The sequence below is a fragment of the Calliopsis andreniformis genome, chromosome 3 (assembly GCF_051401765.1).
Source record: "Calliopsis andreniformis isolate RMS-2024a chromosome 3, iyCalAndr_principal, whole genome shotgun sequence".
NCBI lineage: Eukaryota > Metazoa > Arthropoda > Insecta > Hymenoptera > Andrenidae > Calliopsis > Calliopsis andreniformis.
In genome coordinates, this window is record NC_135064.1 from 23,806,711 (window position 1) to 23,833,501 (window position 26,791).

At 42.2% G+C, this 26,791-nt stretch overlaps 1 protein-coding gene and 1 long non-coding RNA gene across 2 annotated transcripts in view; both read right to left on the bottom strand.

Annotated features, from left to right (window-relative positions):
- Nucleotides 1-203: 203 nt before the first annotated feature.
- LOC143177110 (uncharacterized) lies at nt 204-657 on the bottom strand. The gene is made up of 2 exons (XR_013001536.1): nt 523-657; nt 204-439 (listed from the first exon to the last, which is right to left on the bottom strand). It is a non-coding gene; the product is annotated as an uncharacterized LOC143177110 (long non-coding RNA).
- Nucleotides 658-1,164: 507 nt separating this feature from the next.
- Unc-13 (unc-13) overlaps nt 1,165-26,791 on the bottom strand; it is an 87,881-nt gene continuing 62,254 nt past the window's right edge. Inside the window, exons 8-20 of the mRNA XM_076374896.1 lie at nt 24,592-24,698; nt 9,778-9,919; nt 8,881-9,327; nt 8,095-8,245; nt 5,570-6,304; nt 5,235-5,456; nt 4,678-5,127; nt 4,325-4,456; nt 4,014-4,239; nt 3,383-3,538; nt 2,100-2,201; nt 1,867-2,029; nt 1,165-1,476 (exon numbers count right to left, since the gene is read on the bottom strand). Of these exons, the coding sequence (XP_076231011.1) occupies nt 1,188-1,476; nt 1,867-2,029; nt 2,100-2,201; nt 3,383-3,538; nt 4,014-4,239; nt 4,325-4,456; nt 4,678-5,127; nt 5,235-5,456; nt 5,570-6,304; nt 8,095-8,245; nt 8,881-9,327; nt 9,778-9,919; nt 24,592-24,698 (3,322 nt within the window). The 3' untranslated portion in view covers nt 1,165-1,187. The remainder of the gene's footprint in view (nt 1,477-1,866; nt 2,030-2,099; nt 2,202-3,382; nt 3,539-4,013; nt 4,240-4,324; nt 4,457-4,677; nt 5,128-5,234; nt 5,457-5,569; nt 6,305-8,094; nt 8,246-8,880; nt 9,328-9,777; nt 9,920-24,591; nt 24,699-26,791) is intronic.

Consider the following 26,791-nt stretch of genomic DNA (forward strand, 5'->3'; position numbering starts at 1 on the left):
CGTACTTTACATTACAATGCCTATTTATATTACTAACGGCACGCCACGATTCACGTCGCGACGCGCCTATTGGTCGTACGCAATGCTACGTTAAACTGTTATTAGAAAAAATTTCTTCGTCAACAATGTGTTTTTTTTTTCACGTTTATCTACAAGTAAACTCGTCTTCCCGAACAAACGGCCTAAAACGTCGTCACGCACGAGGGTCTATATATTAATTATATATAGCGCTACAATCTCCTCGCCTTGCGATTCGCTTTCAGTTTTGAAACACGACCGATTCGCGTCGGGCTTCGCAGCGTACTCGCTACTCGCGGACCCCTGGTTCTCCTCTTCGTCGTCGCGTTCCGCGCTGACGCTGGCCAACGCCTCCATCGGGGACCCGTGGATGCTGAGGTGCAGTCGCGCCGCACTTGTATAGCTAATTCAACTCCCCCTCCTTACATTACGAATATTACCAAATTATATTGCGTACTGGCAGCACTGTTTTCACGTTTCGCGTCTATTAACACTCTCCGATACCTGAGCTCTCGCATTCTCCTTCCCCGCGGCACTTCGTCGAACAAGAATCCCGTGTGTTCTTCACCGATCACCGTTCTCATCTTCTTTCTATTTCTCTCAGCTTGAAACGTCTCGAGAGGGCGCGGGGGAATCGCCTTTTTATCCTTCCCTAGTTTCTATCCGATGGACGAACGCTCTGACACGGCTGGCTGATCCTCGAGACCCTTCTGGGATATGTCTCACGGTTCGTCGTTTTTCCTTCGAACATACCCTCCTCGTTTTTGTTTGTTCGTTTTATGGGACGGGGCTAAAGCTCTGTGATTTGTAAAAAAGAGAGAAGAACACGCTTCACGATTGGAAGCTGGCTGCCAAGGGAACAGGGAGAGAGATGTCGCGCGACACGTCTCTCGTTCCCTCGCTGACCGAATCGTTTTAGAACCGAAAGGATTCGGCCGATCGTTCTCATCGCCGCTGTTTCTTGTGTATGTAGCTGTGTGTGTGTATTTACTCGCGTGTGGCTCGCGGTGTTCCTCCGTTAAGAACTCCACTTCCTCGACAACGACGGCCGAACGCTTCTAGTTTCACCTGTGGACAATGCTCCTCCTTCCTTCGTCCTTCCTCCGAGCTCTTTCCAAACTCGAAGGACGCATCGCTTCGCTGTCGGCTTAACGCTGGGCCTCGGAGCTTCAGGTGGGATTCGGCTCCTGCCTGATGTCGCTCTTCAGCTTCACGAACTCCTTCGCTATCTCGTCGTTGTTCCTCTGCGACAGGATCCTCAGGATCGTCCAGCCTGTCTCGTCCATCTGTATTCGTTTGCCGAACGACAGCCACCAAGCACGCAAACCTTCTTCTACGATATCCTTGAGCTGTATCACTGCCACACCGACTAGCCTGTCTTCCCTGGCGAAGCAGTAGTCTTTCACGCAGAAGTGCAGCTCGTAGAAGTCTAGTTGCTGTTGCTCGTTGCCGATTATGCTGGAGAATTAAATTTCATGTCAATTTTTACATTATTTGCATATGTAACGCGGTTAATCATTGGTATATTTGGGTGAGGTCACCAATGGTTCATAACACTTTTTCTCGAAAATCAATTGAAATTATCAGATTTTCAAATTTTCAAACTTTTAAATTTTCAAATTTTCAAATCTTTAAATTTTCAAATTTTCAAATTTTCAAATCTTTAAATTTTCAAATTTTTAAACTTTTAAATTATCAAATATTCAAATTTTCAATGTTTTTTATGTTTCTATTTTTTTCACAATTCTTAGAAATCTGTATTTGAACTCTTTCTCAATGACCCTATCTTTCTATATAAGGGTTAAAAATTGATATCTTACAATTAGAGGAAAGATATTTTCTACTCACAAATCGAAAGTCTCGTTATACTTCGGCGACCAGTTATTGGTCTTCGATTTCGTGGACTGCTTCCTCTTCTTACCGGTTAGATTTGGACCGATTAGGTTCACTTCAACATACGGCCTGAACATTCCTGTGGTAAGCTGCCACTTCAAGTCGTTTGCAGCGAGAACTGAAATGTAAAATATAGTTGACAGAAGGTTGTCTAAGCTAGTTGTGTATTTTAAGGTAAAGAACAGTACCTTTGACGGTGACTTTCTGTTCGCCAGTACCAGGATGCGTGAAGAGATCCACCTCAATTCCGACCTCTCCCACAGATTCTTCTTCGCCGGCAGAATCTGGAACTTTATTAACAACAGTCAGATTTTTCGTCCACGATCACATTTACTCTAGATGCTAGGTGCTACGAGAGAGAAAAAGAGAGCTTCGGTCGCTTCTATTCGATGCTAAAATTCAAAGTTATAAAATGCTAAGATTCTATAATCGGTGTCTATTTCTAGAGCAGATTACATGCTCTAACGTAATGCATTTCGAGTATTTATCAGAGAAGATGAAGCTGTCGTGTCTATAGCGTTCTTTTGGAACTCGATTCCTCAATGACCTTAAGCAAAAATTTTTGAAAATTGTGCATTCCTACAATCGCTTTTCGCACTTCATCGTCTCTTTATTAAGGATAAGTCTTCCCCAAGCCTCGGATGTTGTCTTCAAAGGGTAGTGCATACGAATCCAGTGTCCGTTTTGCAGCTACACTGCACTCGAAGGTCCACTATATCTATGTAATCGTCAGATATCCCATTGAAAAGTAAAACAGCGCCGTCGTAAAATCGCCAGGTCGTAATGGTACATACTTTATTCGCGCAGAATAGTGAAACGATGAATTGGCAGTGGTTAGTCCGAACAAAGTTCATATTAATGTGTATCGTGTTATGCGTATCAAAGCCTTGAAGAACATGTTTGGAGGATGTGTACTGTGATTTGGCAAGGTTCTCCGTAGTAGCAGCAACAGCGGTAGTAGTGATAGCAGTAGCGCTACCTAATACAACTATCGATCACCGAGAAGTCTTCGGGATGCTATTCGACCCTTTCGATCCTAAGACTCAGAGGCTGAGCGCACTAGAAGCGTTAATTCCACGCGCTGGATAGTTCAAGTGAACCTATACAAGCTGCCATAGCATCGAAAAGGTCTGCGAGTTGACTGCCAGGCAAACGTTAATCCCTTTCATTAATTACACAACTTTGGCCACGAGTACCTCTGACTCAATTTGAAAAACAGTAAGCTATTACATCCTTTGCTTTTCATGGCAGACAACGTCTTAAGAAAGGTAAAAGGGAGTGTTATTCGTATCATGACAATGACAATCGTAAAGAAGGAATCAAGAACCCATCATCCATGAGAGACAGCTCGGTGAATAATGCAATAACAAACAGTCCACTACGTCCTAATCGAACGCCTAGATTCGAAAGTGACCGAAAGTCAGCCAGGAATTCCCGAGGCTTCTGCTCTAAGGGTAGTGCTCTCTGGTACCTTGTCGACTCTCTCGACGTAGAGAGGGCTTGCTCTGGCAAAGGGGTTCCTCGAGGCTTTCCATACCCTCGGCTCCGTCCCCTTCCCCGTCGCCACCTCTCTCGCTGCTCATCGAACGTTGACGCTGACGCAGCTTTGACACATTGTTCAGCGGCACTGTCGCGACAATTTCGGTTACGTCGGTTGCATTTGATCATGGAACGAGCGTACGCCGGCGAATTCCGATTTTTTTCCAACGTATCACAGTGTGCACGATAAATGTGTGTAAAACGGTAAAAAAAAAGGGTGCGTGAAAAACGGATCAATTTTTCTTTTTCACCTCGACACATTGTGCTTGTTTTTCCGAACAGAAAAAATGGAGTTTGATTTACGTGTCACACGTGACCGTTTCTGTGATCCTAGCAGTAAATAATTTTGATAGTACAGTGGTACGCATGATTTGTTGCAAAACGTGAGCCAATTTTCACTCTGAGAGAGTTTCAGGGTATGAACGAAGTTCAATTTATTTGGTCTATGGAGAAAGCTCTGACTGGATAACTCTGATTGAGATTTCGTATTACCTGTCATTGCGCAATCAAATTTAGGTTTATGAGGCTACTTAGTAAACATTTGTGTTTGAGTATTAATGTACCTTGGTTAACTTGCGACGTGACGAATGTCTTGATAAGGGTGTCCGTCGTCTGGGTGTACAAGCTCAGAGCGTATCGTAAGCTCTGCAGTTCAGGCGACTTCTCCAAGAATGTCTTCTTCAAACCGTTTCCACCTGCGTGGAAGTATTGTTTGATGGTATCCAGTGCAACCTCGAGGACCGCACATTGTTTTGGTGAAAGGTTCTTCTCTACTTCTTTCGAAATATCCTAAATAAATAGAAATTATCATTAATCATTCTATAAGAAGATAGTGATAGAAGCAAGTTAGTTTGTAATTTTGCATAGTCCTCACCATTACGCCACTTAGTGCATTCTTCACGTCAGGCTTGCCAGCCATGTGGTTCTTGAACAGCTTCGACATGTCCTCTATTTTCGCGTTGGCGGCCAGATTCTTGGCGTTGTCGGTTAGATTCTTGAACATCATCTGTAAAATTCATACGTAAATAAGCTCAAGTTAGTGGTGGATTCTTAGAGCTGTAGATAATAACAACAGACACAAAACAGCTGGATGCTGCAAGATAAAATTTATATTTTCTCCTTTGAAAAAAGAGAACTTCATTTTCCATTACCGAAGGTTAACACTCTTCTCATTATTAGAGTAGGTACACAATGAATTAAAATGATCAGTGATCAAATACTACTTACGCTCTTATCCGACATAGGTGGCAGGACAACAGTCTTCTCCAAGATCCTCATCACGATCTTCCACAATTCCTTTAGCAGTCTCTTCAGCACAGTCTTTTCGCAGGATTCAGCATACAACGATAGGCTTCCATCCAGGAGGTCCATCAGTGGTCGTAATACTTCGTCTGCTTCTACAGCGACGTTGTTCCTCTGAGCAGGTTGGTTTTGCACCTGTCCACCACCTTTGATGGCTAACAACAGATCTCCTAGTTCCTTCACCGAGGCTGTTATTCTCGGTTCTAAGCTCTTCGCGAAGAGCATCGCCAAATCGTCCAATGCTCCATTTAGTTGTTGCTGGAGTTCCTTCAATATATTCGCTGCACCTTCTTCCAGTTTCTCGCCGCCCATCGACTCGAACATCTTCTCTAATTGCACTCTGAGCTGCTGAATGTTGTTCATCAAGATACACGCCTGTGGAAGGAACGCAAACATTGCTATTTATTTTTGAAAAGTATTCTACAGCGAAGGTCTATAATTTTTTAGTTTCTTTGTACATTTAAAACGCTCGAAATACGTACGATTCTTTCCTCCTTTAAGTGACTTGGGAACTCCTTCTTCACGATATCAGCGTACGCGATCAACACCTTGACGATGGTCTTCGCGAACCGTTTCATGTACCTCTTCCAAATTTCTGGGTCGGGACACTCTAATTTAGAGACTACATCGAAGCACTGCGTTAACTGAGTGAAGACGTCGACGACGGAGACACTGAACAGCGCGTGTTCACTGCTCTTTTGGAACTGCAAGTACAGATAGATATCGCATTAGGATTCCTCCTCCTTGATTCGAGAATATCTGCCAACGATTGACCCGAACAGAAGACTCGAGTCATCCAAAATACAAAAATACTCACTCCGTCCTTCTTGTCTCTGCTGAAGGCACCATGGAGATATTCTAGCGAGACCTCGTCGTTCTCGTTCAGCCACTGCATGACAAAAGGCTCGAACCACGCCGGGTACTCTGGAACCGCGCCCTTGTATGGCGGCACATCCATCACGTACTGAGTGTACAGCCACTTGACCCTGAAGTGAAGGTTCATATAGTCCGAAGACTTGCACAGCCTGTGCTGCTCGTGCTCTTCCAGCGCGTATTTCATGTCCACAGCGAACAGAGACCACATAGTGGCCGCCGATAGTTGACCGATGTTCAGCTCCTGAGGGAACTGGTTCAGCACTGGCGCGTAGCTGTTCTTGTCCTCCTCGATCACCGAGACCATCAGGGTAATTAACTTCTGCCAGAAGTCCACCGACTCCAAACGGGGCCCGTGGTCCTCTGGGTCCCTCTTCGCCTCGCGCGGGTCCGGCTGGAACTCTCTGTTGTAGATGTCGTAGCAGTTCTCGAAGAGGAACTGGTACGTCGAGCGCAGACAGGCCCTAGCGCATTCCATGACCACGCCACTGGCCCTTGGTGGGCAGGCCAGCTCCTGGACTTTCAGACGGAAGAAGGCAATGCTCGTAAGCAGGTCGACCGTGCTCTTCAGGTCCATCAGCTTCTCGTGGCTCGACGCGGGGAAGTGATTTCTGTACAACGACAGATCGATTCGCAGAGAGTTGTGCAGCTGATCCAATAACTTCACGAACTTCTCTTTCTGGAACGGAGGAAATGGCCCATGAACGAAGGAAAATGTATTTCGCAGGGTGTATCGAGTTTCAATAAATTGCTAGCACGTTAGGTTAAGGTCAAAGGTCTGTCTCCTTCGGGAGTATACTCGTTTTCTGGGGGCAGAGATGTGCGAAAGTTATGTTATAACTGTTTTAGCGGAGAGCGTATAAAAGATTCTCTTAGTTTTGAGTGACGTGAACTTTGGCTGACGTCCGTTGAGGGACCCGAATAAGTTAGACTATTTAGCTGAGTAATTTAATAAGCACGACAGAAATATATTATTTATTAAATTATTACAAGTAGAATGAGGTCACGATCTTATTTTGAATTATCTTGTGTCTAAAGAAACTTCATTTCCGAATTATCATTAAAGGCTTTGTTGCTCCCGAGTTAGGTTCTTCTATCAATTTTTCAAGTTTCCGTTTCCCTTCGTGACTTCGTGAAAGAATTATAAGCGCTTTTTAGCGGTCGCCTTATTTTATCTCGAGGCACAACAGACGTCTGCTGATAGTTCAGTGGGATAAGCCAACAGTATTGTTTACGGTTAGCAGGACTTCATCCCTAGAGGCACTCGTAACAAAGAATGGTGTGGGTAGACGGGATCAAGAAGAAAAATGAAAATCCAAACAGAAGATACGCAATGATCCTCTGGTAAAGATTTACCGAGACTCTCAGAGAGCACAATGAAAGTGGAGTCAATGTCATCAATAAGGATGTGTATTTCCACTGTAGCGATTCCATTCATCCTTTGCGATCAATAAGATTTTCTTGTCACGGGATATTGCGCTGTACATGCCAGGGAAATCATGAATAATAGGGGAAACAAGAGTCTCGATTAAATAAGGCGAAATTATGATATGACTCCTCTGTTTTATCAAAGAATTTACATAAAGAAATCTGTAACTCTTTTCTCTTGTAGTCAGCATAGGGTTTGATCTCGAAAAGTTACATCGGTTGCAAATTTTCTATTCTACTAGAGACAGAGTCAGCTACTTCTTTTACAATTTGCAACGGAGATAAGCTTATTTGATCGTGTGTGTGTGTTCGCTCACTTCCCAAAAAGACGGCGTCATGCATAATTCAACAACGTTGAAAACAGGAATGACCTTCTTGTTCTTCGCTTTCCGACGACTTTTTCCAAAAATTTACATTATTGTATTAAAACTGCCCCAGCTCAAACGATGTAATTTGCAATTCCTGAATGTCCATCCGCACGGGCGAGCTTTCGAGTCTGCAGATCTCCTCCAAACAAAGCCGAACCATCTCGAAATAAAAATAAATGTGGTCGAGTAGAACGCGTTAAATTTTCACAGCACACAACCTTATTCAATTACTGACGTCCATATACGAGTCACGTCCGCGCGTCAAACTTCCCAGAGGATCAGAGCGCGGCGGAATCGGGGCGAAAAAAATCTTAATTAAAATCTTAATTAGACTGGAAGGTGCAGGAGCTCTCCTCGTGTTTTCAATTTCCATCCCCCAAAAAGTTTGGGCAAAAAGAGACCAGGGTGCATGGGGTGGGACAGAGAAAGGGAGAGTTTAATCGAAGGCTTCAGAATGAAATTGATAGAGCTAGAACGCCTCCTCTGTACAGTTTGCTGAGCAGACAGCCTTGAACCACTGCTCGAATAATAGATGGTTCAGGCAACTAGGAAATTGCAGAGGCATTTCTCAGTTCAAGTATTCCCGTTATTCTCTCATCCGCCCTCCCTGTGTTTCCCTTTCTCTTGCGTATGCACAGAGCTAGCCTTCAATGTCCTGCACCCCTGGACTCACCCCGAAATTGCTGGCGGCGAATCTATCACTGGCCGAAACGGCGGAACTTGTGCTCGTATGGGCATAGTACGCGTTTATGTTCGCCAGAAGGGTCGACATCACCGCTGGTACACCTGGGCAGAGGTACTTTGTTGACAGGCAGTGGAAGTGTCTGAAAACGTCAAACTGAAGTTTAGAGATCGTGGAAGCACGATGGTTTATGAATATTTGGGTTTGGAAACTACTTCGAACCCAATGAGGTCTAATATGAGAGATCTTTCATGATACTTGGATGGTGATCACTGGACTGTGGATCTTTATGCATTTGTAAGAAATTGTAGAAGGTATATATTGTATGCAGATATACACAATATAGAAGGTGAAGTATTAGGTATACTATATGAAGGGTTAGATACATTTTTAATTACCCTTTCTTTAGCTTTGTTCATGAAAATCAAAATTAAGAAATACAATCATTACAAAATCCTACACTCATTACCTACTTGCAAACGTTCCATTTAGAAAATCTCCACAAGAGTTTTCGCTGTAAAACATATTTGAAAAAAAAACTGTTTCCAAAATGGAACTACTATAGCAGCATAAGGGACACTATCGTAAATGAAAGTAGCGTCGTTGAAAATTAGGATCTCAGGCGGAGGATCTCTTAGAAACTGTGATGAATATGCCATGCCAATCAACTCCTCAACGCCGCTCGAAAGTAAACTATAATCACGTTCTATGTTCGTCGTTCCATTACATTATCTTCGCAGGGAGGGAAACTAGAACTCGTTAATAAAATTTACTCACGTCATAGCTTGGTAGATACTCTCGATACCGTATCGCATCGCGAATTCGTCGACGAGTTCTTCTGCAGGTGGATCGAAGTATACTTTCCAGGCATCGTCGCCCTTCGCCTGCGGCAGAGCCACCACGCCGTCGTTCTTCTCGCACAGGCTGTGGAAGAGGTTCTCGTGCAGGCAGGTGTACTGCACGTGATAAGGCGCGACCTTCTCCTCGCCTTTGATCTCCACGCTGATGTGCAATCTGATCGCGCCGGACACCGCGCTCTTGTCCGTCCTCTTTTCCAAGTTGTACCAGACGTCCATCTCGCCGCTGAGCGTCCTCACCTCGATGATGGTCTGCCCGAGGAAATCGTCGCTCTCGCGCGTCAACTTTTGCCTCAACTTCGACTTCAGGTCGTTGTCCTCGTCCCACACCCTCACTTTTATGCGATCGGATGAGTTGTGACACTCGCTGCGAACAAACCACCGTTTTGCTGGATTTAATTGCTTCTGGGACTGGAAACTGGTTTTAATGGAGTTAGTAGAGACGTGTACACCACTGTCTACGAGCATTTAGACTCTTGACGGAATTTCGTGGAAACCAACTTCCTTTGCTTTAGTGCTTGGAAAGTTTAAAGAGTTGGGAATTTCAGGATTTAAAAATTTTAAAACTTGACAATCTGAAATTTCGTCAACTCTGTATTCTGCAATATTATTAGAAGTACTAGGCTACGAATAAAATTGATTTTGCAAAATAGTGGAGTTCGGTAAAAGCGAAGTTTCTTTTCCATAATTTTGAATCAGTAATTAATGTACACTTCTTTCTACGCAAAGGAAGTAGCTATTTTTTGTCATACTATTTCCTGTGCAAGAGGAATGACATGTTTCCAGGTATCAAAGGATCAGTAATGGAATTACTCACAAGTAGAACTTCTCGCGCCAAACTGGATTCAATTCCCTGGGCATCGTCCTCGTGCGCTTCTTCACTTTGCCAACTTGTACCGTCACGTAAGGATCCGACGTCCCGCTTTTATCTTTTGCGATCAATCCTTGAGCGCTGATTACTGTGGACGTTATCGAGAATCGATGGTTAGAGGATTACCTCGCGTGCCTTGCCTAACGCGATACGCGCTCCAAATAATATCACGAGCTTCCTCGATTCCAGTTCCTCTCGTTTCGTCGGATTTTCGTTTTACTTACCGGCAACGTTCAATTAAAATAGAATCATGTACTTTGATGAAAATTTACCCATTGTCAGATCCGGGAAAACAAGCGAAGTATATTATCTTCAAATATCACCAGCTTTATTTAAAAAAATCGAGATATACAATTCTGTATACAAAAATCCTGGCAGTATCTCTTAAAACGAGTCAGTATTCCCTGATAATTACTTGAACTCCCTTGAGGCTCTAAAATTGCACTCACTGCTTTCACTGTATGAATATTGAACAACCCTGACCTCGTCAAGTGTCAAACATTATCGACCAACAAATTTATTTCAATGTGTGACGTAGTTTCTCGTTTCTGGGGAGCTATATTCTACGCTCGTAGTTTCGGTCGTAAGCTGAAAATCGCTCGAGGCAGCGGACGTATGCTACGGCGGAGCAGATTGTTGAGTAGAACCACTAAAAGAGTAGTAAAATAGTGAGATCGACGTACAGGGCTGACGCGCCTACTGGCATTGGAAGGGCGTGTTTAAGAAATGTGGCTTTAAAACGTGTTATGGTTCGGTCTACGAGCTCAATTCGCCCCAGAAACGTCTGGATGATCGCTCGCGAATAGGAGTTACGAGTCTTAAAACTGGGCCGCACCCTTCGAGGACCAATCAAACTTTTACTGGCCCTCCCTCGTTCGAATCGTTCGCGTGCGTAGGTAGGTCTAAGCACGTGTTGCTGAGAGCAATTAAGGGACCATTTCTGTGGAGGACCTAATAAAGCTCGGAAATTGTGGAGGATGGTAGGAATAATTATACCGAAGCATCTTCTGTAAAGTTTTTTTTCTCATTTTTTTTTCTTTTTCTGAGATAAATGCCTGTAGATTCCCTAGAGTCTAATTAGGTACTGTAACCAGTCCTAGTTTTTAAAATTTATTCATTTTTCTAAATCAAGAATCCTTGAGAAACTAGAGCTTTTATATGATATTATTCTTCTGTGTCATTTTAGTGTATGTCTAATTCGAATTTGCAATAGTAATGAGCTACTCTAAAGCAGAGTTCTAGTTACATCCAAAATAATGTAAGAACGTGAAAGTACTAAAATTGCGAGCCTGGAATTTGAAAAAAATTTCTATGTAAATTCAGAACAATGCTGTAAAATATCTTCATAATTTTATTCTGCCATGTGAAAGCAGTGTTTGCTTTTGTTCGGAGTTTCACGAGCTTGTCAAATTCCCTGGTTCCCTTTCCATTTGAGTGGGTGTATGCATTTTTCGTGAATATTACCTACAAAAGAAATTCATTTCGTTTCGCCTTTTAATTATTCGCCTCGTATTCCCGGATGGTGGACAACAGGTAATTGAATTGGCATTCGGTTTGAACAGTGTTTACCTTTAATTAACCGTAGCATGAAAAATTAGAATAATTAAATATGTTAAACGTAATAACGTCTATGAGAGTAAAATTCAACCATAAGTTGTAGAAAAACATCGAACTGGCTCTTCTATTGTTTTTTTAACATCGATTTACTCGCTAACGCAATTTTGGTCCCTTTTATTTCAATTTACACTACTTCGAGGAACTTTTCTTTAGAATATTCAACTATTTGGACGGTGAAATTGAGGTATATTGAGTAGAGACCAATTAAAAGATGGGAATCGATCGCATTCACGTACAGTTACCATTCAGATTGTGAAACGATCATACCGATATGCTCATGCACATCTAACAACGTAACAACCATCGAACTGAACACTCGGAGGTCACGTTTTTTGGCAGCCACCTCGTAAGCGTGCAAAAGCTCGGCGTGAGTCGTGTGTAGACATTTATATAAAAATTGGTGATCTAATTCGGGGCAACGACGACTCAGAATCAAGACGGAAGAAGGCAGAACATTACTATCTCACATAAACAATGCTGTAGCTTCCAAATACCATAATCACAATTTCTTCAATAGAATTCCTTTTTAAGTGTAATATCCACACTATTTCTTAACCCTAGACAGAGCTAAAAACAATATAAAGAACACTGCACTTTAAAATGCCGTTTTCAAGAAACCTCATCTCACTTCGCTCTTTTCATCGCAAATATCTAGATACACCTTAATCGTTAGTACTTAAAAAAGCTTCACAGATTGCTTGAACCATCTCAGCAAACTTTTCCAATCTACCTGTTCCGAGTCCTCGTCGTCCTGAATTAAGTCATGCCCGTAAGGGTGAACGAAAAGAAAGTATATACACGTATACGTCCATATAGGTATATATAAAACATTATCACAGGGTTGTCGACGTGAACGTGCTGCGATTCGGACAGACGGACAGACACACATGCCCATGCTACTAACTCCTTCATCTCGCACCGCCGTTTGCAGGCGGGTACGATTCGTCGATGCTTCCTGTCCTCGATGAACCTCGATCTCGTTCCTAATCTCGAGTTCAATCATCGAGTCATGGCCACAATCCACTCCATCATGTCGAGAAATAGAGAGAGAGAGAGAGAGAGAGAGAGAGAGAGAGAGAGAGAGAGAGAGAGAGAGAGAGAGAGAGAGAAAGAGAGAGAGAGAGAGAGAGAGAGAGAAAGAAAGAGAGTCTGTGCGTGTGCGTGTGTGTTTGCGTGTGTTTGTACGTGTCCCGCTCTCGCGGAGGTGTTCCTCGCAGAGGAATCATTCGATGCAATCATCACGCGCGTGTCCTGCGTGGATCGTTATAATTCGGTGTCATGTGTCGTTCGTTCGTTTGCATCGACGAGAACGAACGGACGGGTACGCAATCGCGTGGTTGAACTTGTGTCGAACGCGGACGGCGTCTAACGGAGGGTGGCCTAAGGAGTCCTTCTCTAAATCGATACTCTACGGGGTGAGAGAAAAGTACTCTAGAACTCGCTACGGGTAATCGTATGGGGGAATAGAGGGCACGGTGGAAATCGTGGAACAATGAGCAGAGGAGCAATTTCTCTGGGGGTTGAGAATCCAACGAGTGCAAATTAGGAGAGATCTGGTGGAGCAGGTCGCGCCTAAGTGCATGATGGATTTTCGAAGCAGCTGGTCCCTCTGAGTAAAGACACGAAAGCGATTCAGTGAATAATGTTGAATAGTCGATCGCTTTCCTCTAGATGAGATCTTCGATTAAAGAGAGAATTGAAATAGCTTATTTTGTATGGAATACTTATCTGGAGTAACTATGTTAAACTAGAATAATTTTGAAATAGTTTATGTAATATTCAATTGTTGAGAAATTACTTCTCTTTCGCTTGTGCCACGATCTTACCGTGCAGTGGTATGAGTATCAACAAGTTTCGAGTCAGGTGGTATTCATGAAAGCTGCAGAAATGTGTCGAGTTGAGTGTGTATTTATGAACTCTGTTTCCAGGTGATAGATTATTCGATCTCTTATCAATTGAAACCTCTAGATGCAAGTCGAGAGTTTGCATGGGCTCTCCACTCTAACTAACAATTAGCTAATTGATCAATTGGTAGCCAATAAATGGGTAACGTGAGCGTTTGAATACGCATCGGGATATCTTGATGAAGCCAGCTGTAATACTAGCAGAAATTGAGAACGACGAAGGGCTTGGATTGCTTCTGCTGGTAGATATATTAAACTTATGGCCTTAATTGGTTTTGGCACTTTGAGATGAATAATTATTTTGAAGTTATGGCGAATATCATTTACAAACTCTTTAAAAATATAAAATATTACTTTGCTAAAAAAATTAATTCGTAAATTATTAATTTTTAAATTGAAATTTATTGTGATCTCATTCCCAAAAGTGATAGGGCAGACACCTGTATTTAATGACACTTTTCTCCTGGCTTCAATGATTACGACCAGACTCCAAACTTCGTTACTGCATCTGTAGATAAATTTTCGTTACGAAAGTAACGGGGGAAGGTATAGTAGTAAACTATAGTTAGATTTCTAAAGTCTAGTACGGAAGTCTAATAGTAGAAGAAAGAAGAGATAGTTTCTATTCACTATCAAAAGACGAGGTACTAAGTCTTCACATGTTATCGAATGAAATATACAATGAGAGTCACTGATTGTGTTCAGTCTTGAATGAATAGTTATCAATTCGTCCACCTGTTCTTTTGGATTTTCTCTAATATGCCGCGATTCTGTAGTTCGACGAATATAATTCAAGAAGAAAGTAAAAAGAGTATCAGATCAGACGCAAAACTTTAATCCTGAGAATTGGCTATTGAACAACCCTTAATTTCCAGTTACAAAACCCACCGAATATTCAGCTTTTCAATTCTAAAATGATAATGTCATTCGACAGGCTTCTAAAAAAGTTCGATTTTTTCCATTTCATCAATCTTTTTGATCGATAAACATAAAATACTCAGAATCGCTGACTATTCAGCTAAAGTCAGCGAACATCTGTAAGTAGCATCCTTTAGGTTTGCCGTGTACAGACATTTGCCATTCAATATCGATTTTACGGTGTGCCCCGTGTACTCTGCCATTTTCGTTCCCTGGCATCCTCACGCGTATTATCTTATTTACATGATACCAGCTAGTCCGAAGACAAACGGAGTAACTCGGCCGAGCAAACAGAGCTCAATTTATGCGGTTCGCATGAGAACGATTCGTTAGCCTGGCCATTCAGGTCCGAATTGGTTCGCATAGGGCTGTTTTTCGTATAAACACTCGATGTCGCAATGGTCAGTAAACACTCTTCGTATTTGCATAATGTGCATCCGCGAAATTGAATAATAAGTATTTCAGAAGACGATAGCATTCGGTTTGATACACCACAAACAGAGCTGTCTGACTATTTACTCGCTTATTCCACTGGTGATCCTAAAAATTAGTCACAGGATACTTCTCGAACAGATTGCACACAAATCTCAATTTCATTTTACAAGGTCTCTCGTTGAATTGTCTTTGCGATTTCTGCGACTTTATTTAATACTTTGTTATTAGCTTTCGCTCACACGCTCCGCTGATAATCTCCAAAAATAATTTCAGGATATTTCTCAAGTCGCTTGCACATGAATCTCATTTCGTTTTGCAAGAGTTTTCTTTTCCTTCACAGTTGCCAACTTTATTCAACGCTTTACTGTTAACTCTTGCCCTATCCTCGACTTTGCTCAGACGAAAATCCGCTTTAATTCCGCCTTTGTTTCCCGCGTCGCTCTGATCCTATGTTTTTGGCGCTCCTTGAATATTCGGGATCCTACGAGGCCAGCTGCGATTCGCAGTTGGTTGGTCGGGTCGCAGCGATTTTAATTTGCGCCCACTGAGTCAAGAGATTTGATTACTGGGGCGGAAGCGGAAGTAACGCCGACTGTTACCGCGCCACCCTCTCGCCCAGATATTCACCACTCGACGCTTCCATCTGGATCCCTCCGTTCCTCGGCCATCCTGGTTCTCCTTGATTCAAGCCTACACGAAATTTCCGTCCACTTCGAACGGAGGAATTCCCGAAGAAGATACTTGCTCGCGAAGGAATTTTAACGAATGCTAAAACGTCGCTGTCGCGTGAATATAACATTTCAAACGCGGCGGGATTCATGAAGAGACGTTTTAAATACTTTTTGGTTCTTTTGTTTAATTGTGTTCGTAGTTTTGTTTCGCCAGAAGCTTTTCAAGCTTTTTGTATGTTTTGAGCGATTTCTGCGTGGCAGAGCAGGAAGAAATCGTCTTGTCTTTTTTGGACGAACAGCATGTCAGTGTTTATTCTTAATTCTATTTTCTCTATTTTCATGTGTTTGTTCTTTTCTTATTTTTTAATTTATTTCCCAGCTTCCTTTCTGTTTTTCTCTATCCTCTGTTCTGTTCTCTAACCTTATCTTCATCTCTTTTACGAATTAACAGGCTTCTTTTCCAATTGGAACCACTTGCTGCAGAGAAATAATTTATTTCCCTATCTTGTAGGAACTTGAAATTCTACTAATTATACTGGTGCTTTGAAATTGTAATAGGATTTTTAATCTAAGTTGTAGTTATATGAACATCTTCATTCTTTTTGTCTTCTCAATGCAAGTGACTTCAAATATTCAGATTTCCAGATTTTCTAAATTTTAGAAAGTTACAATTTTAAAGTTCCAATAATTCTCAGCACATAATTGTCAGTTTCTCCATAGTCAGGGAAAACATTACTTATTAGGTACTCCTTCACAGATGATTATTTCGATTAGTCGATATTTTCCATAATTTCAATATACCTCCCCATAGAATTTCCAGCTTAAATAACATTATATCCTAAACTGCAATGCATGGCACTCAAAGTGTTAAACCAAAATTAACTCATTTCCCCCACAGTATACGCGAATCATTGCTTCGTCCTAGACACGACCAGTTATTAAACTTCAGCGAGTTAACTCGTTTTCCCCAGGTAACAGCTTGAGCCGCTCATCCTTTGGCGTCCATTCATCCATCTTTACGCCCTGCCACCAGCTCGTGAAGTTTTTCCAGCGTGGCGAACCGCTCGACGTGTTTCACAGCTCGGACAACTTGATCCTAAAACTCGTCGACGATTTTTTTGGCTGCACGTCTCAGACTTCCCATCGACGGAGTTTCGGCCACGGTTGGGGACCACCGCGCAAGCGACCAGAAGGAGGAAAAACTGTTGACCCGCTTCGTGACGAGGCAGCAATTACTCTAATGATCGCCCTCCACCCAGCAGACTTCGCTTCTTTTCTTTCGCCGGCAGAAACGCTTTAATTGCCGCGATCGCCAGACCGACGTCGTCGAACCGCCCCGAGAAATGGTCGTCTCGAATACGCCCCCGTTTTGCAAGGGTTATATCCCCTTCTGGCGTCAGAAAGGCGTCAGGGGTCATCTCGAATTTTTGTTGGCGACTATCTTTGATCCTTGATACTTGGAATCCCTTTCTTCTTCTTCTTCTTACTGGTATTAATTGTCTGATTTCGGTCGTGGATGTCGAAAGCAGAGGACTAAAGAAAATAAAGTGATTGTGAAAGATTGAGTCATAACTTCAGCTGTTAATTAAGCCATTGTGCAACTACCTCCTCGAGGTAATTGCTAAATCCGTGTGTCCACGGTACACACAGGAGTGGAGATGGAAGTCTCTGTTTACTGGACCACGTTTATTTAGTCGTTCTTGCTTCCCTTAGTGAAGAATTTGCATCTTATTGGATCTTTGTGATTTTACGCTCGCAGATGATTGTTGGTCGTTGAATGGGAGGAGAGGAGTTTGGCGATTTCTTCTGTTTGTTCTAGTTGAAAACAGAATGTTAGTGATTTGAGGCTGTGTCTCCCATCTCTCTGTTGTGGGTCTCAAGGCAAAGATGGAGTCACAGTGAATCTGTAATAGGATTTCTGATACAAGCAACTTTGGGAAGAGGTTATATTGGTGTTTTCTTGAAATCCATTTCTATTCTTGCGGTTACATTTTCTTTTCTTTTTCTAGGAAGTCTTTTCTATCTAGGTAGCTTCTGACCTACATATGCCGCTTGTATTTGAAAGGGCTCCTTAATAGTAAAAGTAATCATCTTATGCGGTAGCAGAGTATTTCACTCGAACTAGTCTTCCACTTTCTTTGAGTAAAATGTGTTTCTACGTATTTGGCAAACGCTAGAGAAACATAGTTCGGAAGTCATCTTTAATCTTAAGTTTGCTCTTATTGTCCTTATCCAAACGAGCCACGAAGCTAAGGAAGTTTAATCAAGGAACTGGCTTCGTTGAAGAGGACCCATGAAATGAGTCAGACTATTCCAATATCGACCAACCTTTCGTTTATCCTTCCTAGAACCAACTAGCTAGCACTAACGATGAAAGCATTCAATTTCTCTTCTTCCATTTTTGGCGCACTGCTGCAGGTTCGTATTGTCCAGACCTCTGCAGTGGAGTCTAATAAACTCCAAAGTCCAAGTGATACGTTTCTTATTTTCACTCTATTAGAACTTATGATCTTTATTTAATTATGAAATATTTTTTAACAAAAATTTGTAATATATGTGTAACATATGTTGTGTCTTATTTTTAGAGTAATTTATGAATTCATTCACATGTAGTCAGAATAGTAGGTAGTTAACTGTAGACGCCTTTAGAAGCAGTATATTTTATACTCCTACTCACTTAATTTTTAATTTTCATAGATATCATTCTTCCAGTTCTCATGTGATTAACAAAAAATGTGAAATAACTTGAGAATTGAAATGTAAGAAATTTAATAGCACTCTAGAACATATTCACGACTGTCTGCACACAGCAATTAGTGCCATATTACCTTCGTAAACATCTAGAAACACATTTAGATCAGCAGTGAAAGGTCAAGTATAACCACACGATATCATTCTCCGAAACCACTCCAGAATCCAAAGAAGCGGATCAAGTGCTTCTCTCATAACGAAGATCTCCACCATTTCATGCTTTCCATCTTTCACGCCCGATTGATTCGTCCTCGCAACAACCACTCGCAATGTTCCCCCAAGTTTCGCTTTGGCTTTCGCGAAGAATCCACAGTAAATCGTTCGCTTTGTTTAACGTACCGTGGATCTTCGATAAATCTTCCAAGGAGGCGCAGCGTGCAGGCGCGACCCCACTCATGTCCGCCTCGGTCTTTCAAAAACCGCTCCTTTTTTCTGCCGCTGCGTTTTATTTGAGTTTACTTCGGCCCAGGACGCTAAATGGAACGGAAGCGCAGGAGAAACTTAGAAACAAGGAGAAGTTGCCTAATGCAAGGCAACTCTCTTTCCGTTCGTTTCTTTCGCCTCTCGGACTTGCCCTATTTTGTGCTTGTCTCCCTTTCACCGCTTAGTGCACCTCCCTCGGCTTCTTCTTTCCCTCGCTCCTCCGCCCGCTTTCCCTCCTTTTTGCACCCTCGACCGCGTCGAAGTCCCAGAGAGGAGCACCCAGCATCGCTCGTTTTTTCGATGCGGAAACTTTCCCCGCGAGTTCATCTGCTTAATTCGCGACATACTTTTCCGTCGTCCGATTTGCAACTCGTTTTTGCGGCGAGCTTCTTCTCTTCCCTTGTCGAGGCAACTTTTTAACGAAAATAACGCTTTTTGGTTGTATCCTGGTGGAAGGTAATTATTTCGATACTTCAGAGCGTGAAGACCGCTTGGGAACAGTTGCTGCAATTAACTGCAGCTGTTCTTGGCAAGGTTGAAATAAAAATATATTTTAAATATGAGTAAAGAATGAAATATAAAGGTGCAGGTATATCAATGTTCGCAAGCTGTTCGCGAACAGTAAGGACGTTCAATTTTCTAGAAATTGTCTGTTCGCGTATTTGTTGGCAAATTGAGTAAGGGTGACGAAAAATTTGTGAATTGTCTGCAGACATTCGCTGGTATAAACTTAGTTTAAGAGAATGCAAATATAAGTCACCGTATTATAAAATTTTTTAATTTTTGTCTTACTACGAAGCCTCTTAGTAGTCTTCTTTAATGTATGCAATGAGGTATTTCGTCTTCTAAACTCCCACATTCTTCATCTACTTTCGTGGAGGTATCGAGCGCGACCGGAAGTTCGGTGCTGGCAAATATTTGAAGCAGAAAAATTAGGGTAAACGGTGAACGCTATCATGGAAGCACGAGGGCGGAGATCAAAGTACTCGTGAAACCTGACCTTCCTCCGCGAGTTAAAATTCTGCGTGTATTTTGCATCAGTCGAGGCTCCCACTCGCTTCCGTTCCGTGGTCAAAGGGAAGGAACTTATCGTAACTTGCAATCACATCGTCAAAAGCAAATCTCAGCCTGGTACGAACTCCACGTTTACTCTCGCTTGTCTTTTTCTATTTTCTCTCATCTTCCTCTTATTTCGAGGCACGTGTGCAACAATCGTCTCCACCCTAGACCATTTCTCTTCTATTTTCCTCGTCGCGTGCTGGAAAATCGAAATCGGAAGGAAATAAGAACAACGTTCCTTCCTCGAGTCCCGTCCTTCGATGTACCTTTTAACGTCGAGGTGTCTGTGCGAAATCGAATTAGCGATACTGTCGACTGTGGAAGCCGAGAGAGGTTCAAGAATGTTCCTTTTTCATGGGCGTGTGGTTTTTGAGAAATTAATGCGTTATACCAAGTGTTACTGTTTGATTAAAGAAGTGGACTTGGATTACTCTGGCTCCTGGGTAGAAAAATACTACAGACACTATACTATAATAATACTATAAACACAAATCCAATTTTCTTTTAATTTACGAAGGAATATAAAAAGCTCGAACCTCAAAATTTAACACATCCTCAAAATCGAAATTTTCCTTCTCCTTTTCATTTCAGATACGTGACCTCATCGAGAAACTCCGACCCCAAAATCAAATTGGTAATTTTTATTAGCGAACCTCGTTTTTTCTCCGCGAATTCCATCATGGCAAAGCTAGTCCTTCCGCGCCTGATCTAAAGAGTTTTCTCTCCCATATCCCAAGCTGTAAATTCGCGAGTAAAGAATTACAGTAGAGATGTTCGCGGATTTTACTTGTCGCGAGTTCTCGCGGGAATAACGCGCGAAGGAAATCGAATTTTTCCGGAATACTCTCCATTCTACGCCGCGTCGTCAACGTCGTTGCAGTTACTGCAGCTGAGGCAGCTGCTAAAGTCTTCCGGGATCCTCGAGCGTGTACGTTTTGTTGCAGGAAACGTTATACTTGCGTCTTTCGATCGTGAATCTCCGCGACAAAAGGATTTCTCGGATATCTTCGCGAGAGAACCGTAATGGATGTGACTTTTTTGCGAGGGGGTGGTTCAGTCGATTCGGTCGCGCTGTATGAATTTATATTCAGTCACCTCTTTTCCCGTTCAGCTGTTCTATCGATCTGTAGAATGAAATATTGGGAGAAGGCAATTTTCTGTAACGGAGTAAACGTAGCTTGTCATACTATAGAAGTATTCTTTTGCATTTTGCAGTGAAACGATTTCGGTAGAGACGATGATTGAATAAATAAAAATGTTTCGATTTTCAGAATATTGCATTTTGATATGGAAATTATTAATTGAATAATAAATTGAGTGGTATTACACGTATCATAGCTAGCTAATTGGAAACAGAGAAATTCCACCGCGTTCAATAATTGAGGAAAATTTCATCATTATTTAATAATAATTTTCACAAGGAATTCGACGAATTTCTAAAATTATAATCAACCTTCATTCTCGAATACCATAGAAAATTAAAAACAATACAGAAGTATGAAGTAACTATAACAAACTCTCTTAACTTTTATGACGATAATTTCCCAACTTTAAACTGCAATAACATTACACCTTCCCATCCCAAGACTCAATTTCCACGTTCCCATTGAACCAACAATCTCCAGCACCCTATCTCAGCTTCCGCATCTGCCATGCTATTGCTTCCAGCTTAATGTGGTCCCCTTCCTTTTTTCCACAATTAAGACTCTGCTTTCTATGCTCAGCTCGCGTTTTGTATTCGTCCAGCGACAAAATTTGCCGATCAGAATTCGAGGCTACCGTCAGCAGCTCGATCGATCCTTCGTTTGCTCCGATGCGGAAAAACAGCCAATTAGGCGGGCAGGAGTGCGAATTCGTGTCGCGCAGATTTCGCGGAATCGAAGTCGAAAGAAGGCCGAGGGCGGCGGCAGCGAGCGAGAAGGTAGGGCTGCGTCGTCGACACGGATGCACACAGGTGAGCCAGTCGCAAGGACTGCACGTGTGCGCTGCACCCGTTGCACTTCCCTGTACGTTGAACTATCGATCGTTTTGGGGCGGACGCGGGCCCCTCGCGCCGAGACGATTCGCTCCTGGATTCAGACGCGACACAGTGAAACTCTCGTCCGTTCGCTGCCTGATCCTGCTCGATTGTGCCTAACGAAGGCCACGTGTCTCAATTGTTACAGACCTTTTCTGCATTCATTGGACCTCTTTGACCTCGTGACTTTTTGCTTGGCTCAATGGAACGCTTTCATGGAGAGCGATTTGAAGTCGGTCAGCCGAGGTATCTGTGTGGCAGGTTGCTCATCGTTGGGGGATTGGAACTTTGTGTCTTGTTGAAGCTGCGTAATCATGTAAATATTGGAGGGAAATATGTTTATTAGATGAGGAATGTCCAGTTTTACTTTGTTGTCTCTTAATGTCTTCTGCAGGACTGACCTATAATTTTGGATCGCTTGATATGGGTCATAGAATGTCATAAATGTTTTATGAGTGACCTGTGGAGTTTTATTTGCATGGAAGACTCTGCGTTTGCATGGTTGATTTATTATTCCATTTGAAGAAAGTGTTTTTTCGACATAGTCAACGTGATGCTGATAGCCATACGAGTTCAATCAATGCTAGCTGGAGATATAGCAATTTTTATGACACTTTACGTTTCATAGCGAAATTGAATTTCTTTGATAATCTTGAGTTCTCATTGATGTTTTAATACTAGTTGCCTGTAACCCTTTGAGAAAAGAATATATGACAAATCATTTTTGAGTAAAACCATAGGTGAATGCGTACATCCAATTTGTTACCATGAGAATTTTAACTTTTAGATGCGATCTGAAGCATCTCTGTCTTACTATCTCTGATATTTTCCAAGAACTCAGAAGCTGAGGGACAGAGAAAAATTTCATTTCCCAGGAAACGATTCCACCTGATATCGTGTTCGATCTCCTAGCTAACTTCTTGCGTCGTGACTCTTTCTCCAAAGCGGAAAGCAGATAGTAATGTCATTGTAAATAGGATCAGGTTCGGGTGATCGAATGTCCCTGGAAGAGGAGATCTTCGCAGATTTTTAACGATTGAACGTGAGACTGCAGTTGAAAGACAGAGATGGGTTTTCCTGAGTTTTCCGTGAATTCCAGTGAATTGCATTTTCCTGATCGTTTACGTATTATTCTCACATTTCACAAACAATAGAAATGTTTATTTTCCAATCATTTTTTCATTTTCGTATTGCCACAACATCGAAATTCGCTCGCGAAAGTCATATTTCATTTCACATCCCATCCTATTTCGTTCCTCTTTGTCGGTATGATCGTTTACCCGAAATCAATTTTGAGTTTCGGTGCTTCGAACTTTAATGGTTCCCTCGCAATTGATTTTCCTCGTTGCCCGTGGTTCGAGAAAATACAGCTATTTTCGACGTTTGCGCTCCATAAGCGCCCCTTTTATCCATGCAAAACGATAATCGAACCGTTCAAATACAAATCCGCGCCGATTGCGGTCGCTTTTTTTGGTTGAGTGTTTTGCAACCCAAAATGGATTTCAGTCAATAGATGTTACTCTTTTATACACTGTATACTCCTATTCTTTTATCTGTTTTATGGTAAATAACAGAAAAATGGCACTTGGTTATTTGCAGCGGATTCGTTTTTATTTGGTTGAGTACATAAGACTGGAAAATCTAGCCTTTGTTGCAGATATTCGACCAGTCAGAAAAAATTGTTAAAAATTTATATAAAACAATTTTTAGTCGCCTGTCATACGTTTCCCTCAAAAAATTAATTTATAAAAATGTTCTTTTTAAAAAAGTTCATGGTAACTATTTATTAACTATAATCCTCGTTTATTTTTGCTACAAATTTGAATTTAAAATTAAGCTGTACAAAAATACAATTATTCTAAATTAGTCATTTCTTACAAAATGTCTCACGTATCTATTTCCAAATCAGTGTTTCATAAATTAAAAAAAATTCATTATACTACTTTTATTTTTTCAATAGAATTATTCAAAATGTATTGTGATTTCATTATACACTACGCAACAATCTTGCAAAGGAGGACAAGTAACATATCCCTAGGTTAGAAACAAATGTCAGACAGCCGAAGTTGGTCGGCGAATTACACGACGACGAATATCGGTAAACGTCTCATCGATCTTCGAAGTTTACGCTGCAAATTGCTATGGGTGAAGGATAGTTTCTCAAACTTGAACGCCCGTTCAAATGCAGAGCACACAAGTCGAGGGGCATCAGGCACAATGCATCGCGGTCGATACGGTCCGCTGCTCATTGCCCCGAGTTTTCCGTCTGATCTGATCGAAAATTGTGCGCAGAAAGACAGGAAATTTTCCGAAACGTGAGTTCGTGCCTTAATTGAAAGAAAAATACCAGCTCCTTCGTCGACTGAGATACTTGGGAGTTTCAGTTGCTGTGGATGCTTGGCAGGTGTTGGTAAAAGAATCGAAAACACTATTTTAGAATTTCTTAAAATAAATTTGAGAATAAAGGGTATTTCTAGAGAGAACAAATAATATTATCTTACAATTAGTCACAAATAGGTATTCTGTTTATAGGATCGTCTGTAAAATTGGGAAAACAAAAATTCTATTTAAAAGGAGGTCAATCTTAATAAAAAAATTAGATACCTCGAAATTGGGTACCTTTCTTTGCCATTTTTAGCACAAAATTAAGTCTTCTTTAGACCTTCGTTTCAACTATAATACCTCAAATTGAATTTAATTTCATGTAAGTAAAATCTGAACTGTTCCAGAATCCTTAATATAAAAATAAAAAAAGAAAGCCCAACAAGTGCCACTCATCAACGTCATCAGCGTCCCAGGTTCCCCTGTCGCCGACCAGAGCACGGCCCGTAGTCCCGTGTACCAAAAAGCGTGTGTTAGTGTGTGTAATCACATTTTACACCGCAGAGGGACCGCGCCGTTCACGGCACGGTCGGTCACGAGGTGGAGAAACTCTTAACTGTCTAAGGTATCAGTATCGTGTCACCTGTGATGGCGATCTTGCAGGACCACTTGCTGGTACCCTCAAGGACGATCTGTTCGGCCTGCTCGAGGCTGTCTATGTGCGTGTCCGGGTCGACTGAAAACGTCGTGCTGAAAAGAAGACAATGTCCTCGTCATCGGTTCGTCCTTCGACAACCTCCCGTACCGAACTCTCGACACTGGTCGATCGTTCTCCATGTCTCGTCGCGTTCATCTCGCAGCAGCAGCTCGCTCGGCCACGCGGTACCTTACAGAGGCCACCGAAGGACGTGGTAGGACTGTCTCGAGCGGAGGTCGCCGAAACTCATTCAACGTCATCCAGCAGCGGCGGCGATTCAGCCCAGACTAGCGACGAATGGTGTGTCGGGCCAGTGGAAGGTAAACGATGAAGGATCGGGGCTAGGATTTCGGCTAAATGACTCGGCACAATCGCGAAAGCAAAGCGTTTCTCCATACATTTCGATCGGGAGTCGCTCTTTCTCTCGCTAAACGATCACGTGCTGCCACGCCAGGGGGTTGCGCAAGCGGGGGATGAGTCTGTTGGTGAACGGGTGCGCGCTTGGATCGAGGCTCGCGTTGATGGAAGGTGAATCGTGAGCTTCCAAGGGGGAGTAGAAGTGATAGAAGAGAGAATAATAGCTCGTTGTTTTGGACGAGAATGAGGACCGTGGCGGAGAAATGCGCGGCGATGGATGAGAAGTGGGTGGGGGTTCGAGAGGTTTAGGATGGTTTAGAATGGGGTCTGATGCGAACAACTGCTCGAAAGGCAACAATAACGACGGTGAAGTGAGTTTAGGCGAAGTTTAGAGGATATACAGAGTGTTCGGATAAAGATGAGGGAAACTTTAAGTAGAATGAGTCTAGACGACAAAATGAGACGAATATTAAGCATAACGAAATTGCAGTTGAGCAATTTTCTTAATTGAATTATGAGTGCTTATTGCCTGGAGTGAGATATTCAACTTTTCCCCACCTGAACAGCCTGTACATTCTTTTCGAAACGACTCGCCTTTCTAGAGTATTCAAATGCTTGGGAGATGTAGCTTCGAAGAAACAGGAATTTCTGCAAAAGTGAATCGTCCGTGGAAAATAGGACGTTCGTGCGTTGGGAACGAAAGCATCCATAACAAATGTTTGCGACAAAGTCGCGAAGCGTTCCAGCGACCTTTCGCTTCGATCTTCGTTGTCGACGACAACCGAGGCGTGGGTCGATCCACGTGCATTGTCGCAGCAGGAATTCTCTTTGAATGCAGCATCGTGCCAGCAGCTCATCTGGCAGGGTTAATCTGTGAGCTACGTCGCCTCGCATATTCTATGCGACGTTACGAATGCGATTGGATGCTAGCTTGATTGCGACTCGTCGCAATCGAATCAGCTGCGTATAATCCTGGCGCCACCTGTTAATCCCAGCGGCGATAGAATTAGCATCACTTCGTTCAGAGCTCGTTGCCTGTCAGTTCGAAATAAGAAAACTTGTTGCGCCGTGGCCGTGGCTCATCGCCAACTTTCGACTCTAACCTTGCTCTGGAATGGACGAAGTTCGCGAAAGCTGCGTCTTTTTGCGAACGGGTGGACTGAGACTAGTTGATTGATGATAGGGACACGAACGTGGCGAAAAAAACGTAGATATTGCTGTTTTTTGCGTTTTCAGAGACTCTATAGGGTGATTCAGAATTGTGGCTCCAGTGGATAGAAAATAGTGGGAGATGATGTAAGAAATATTTTTGGTTTAGTAAATTTTAGAAAGTTTGTTTTACCGAAAGTTTTACCGAAGGTATATCTAATATCTAGTATCTAATATCTAATATTGGTTCCCATAATTCTGAATCATCCTATATTGGGTCACTGAGGCAATGAAAAAACGCGAGTCTATTTAAGTTTTTTTGCGTCGTGTCACATTTAAAATACATACGCGACCTGTATCTTTATTGATTATCTCAACCCATAAAACCCAAAAATTTAATCGTATCTACTGGCTTACTCAATATTTTCCACGTAAAAAGACCAACTGGATTAATCTGTTGACTGCTACTCTAAATTCACTAAAAATTCTATCACGGTAACAGTGTTCTCAAGATGAAGAAAAACTTACTTTTATTTCATCTATGTATTTAGTCTACAGTCTTTTCTCTTTTCTAATCATTTATCGCTACAGGTTTTTGTCAGTAGCACTTACAATCATATACGTTACCATTACTCACAAT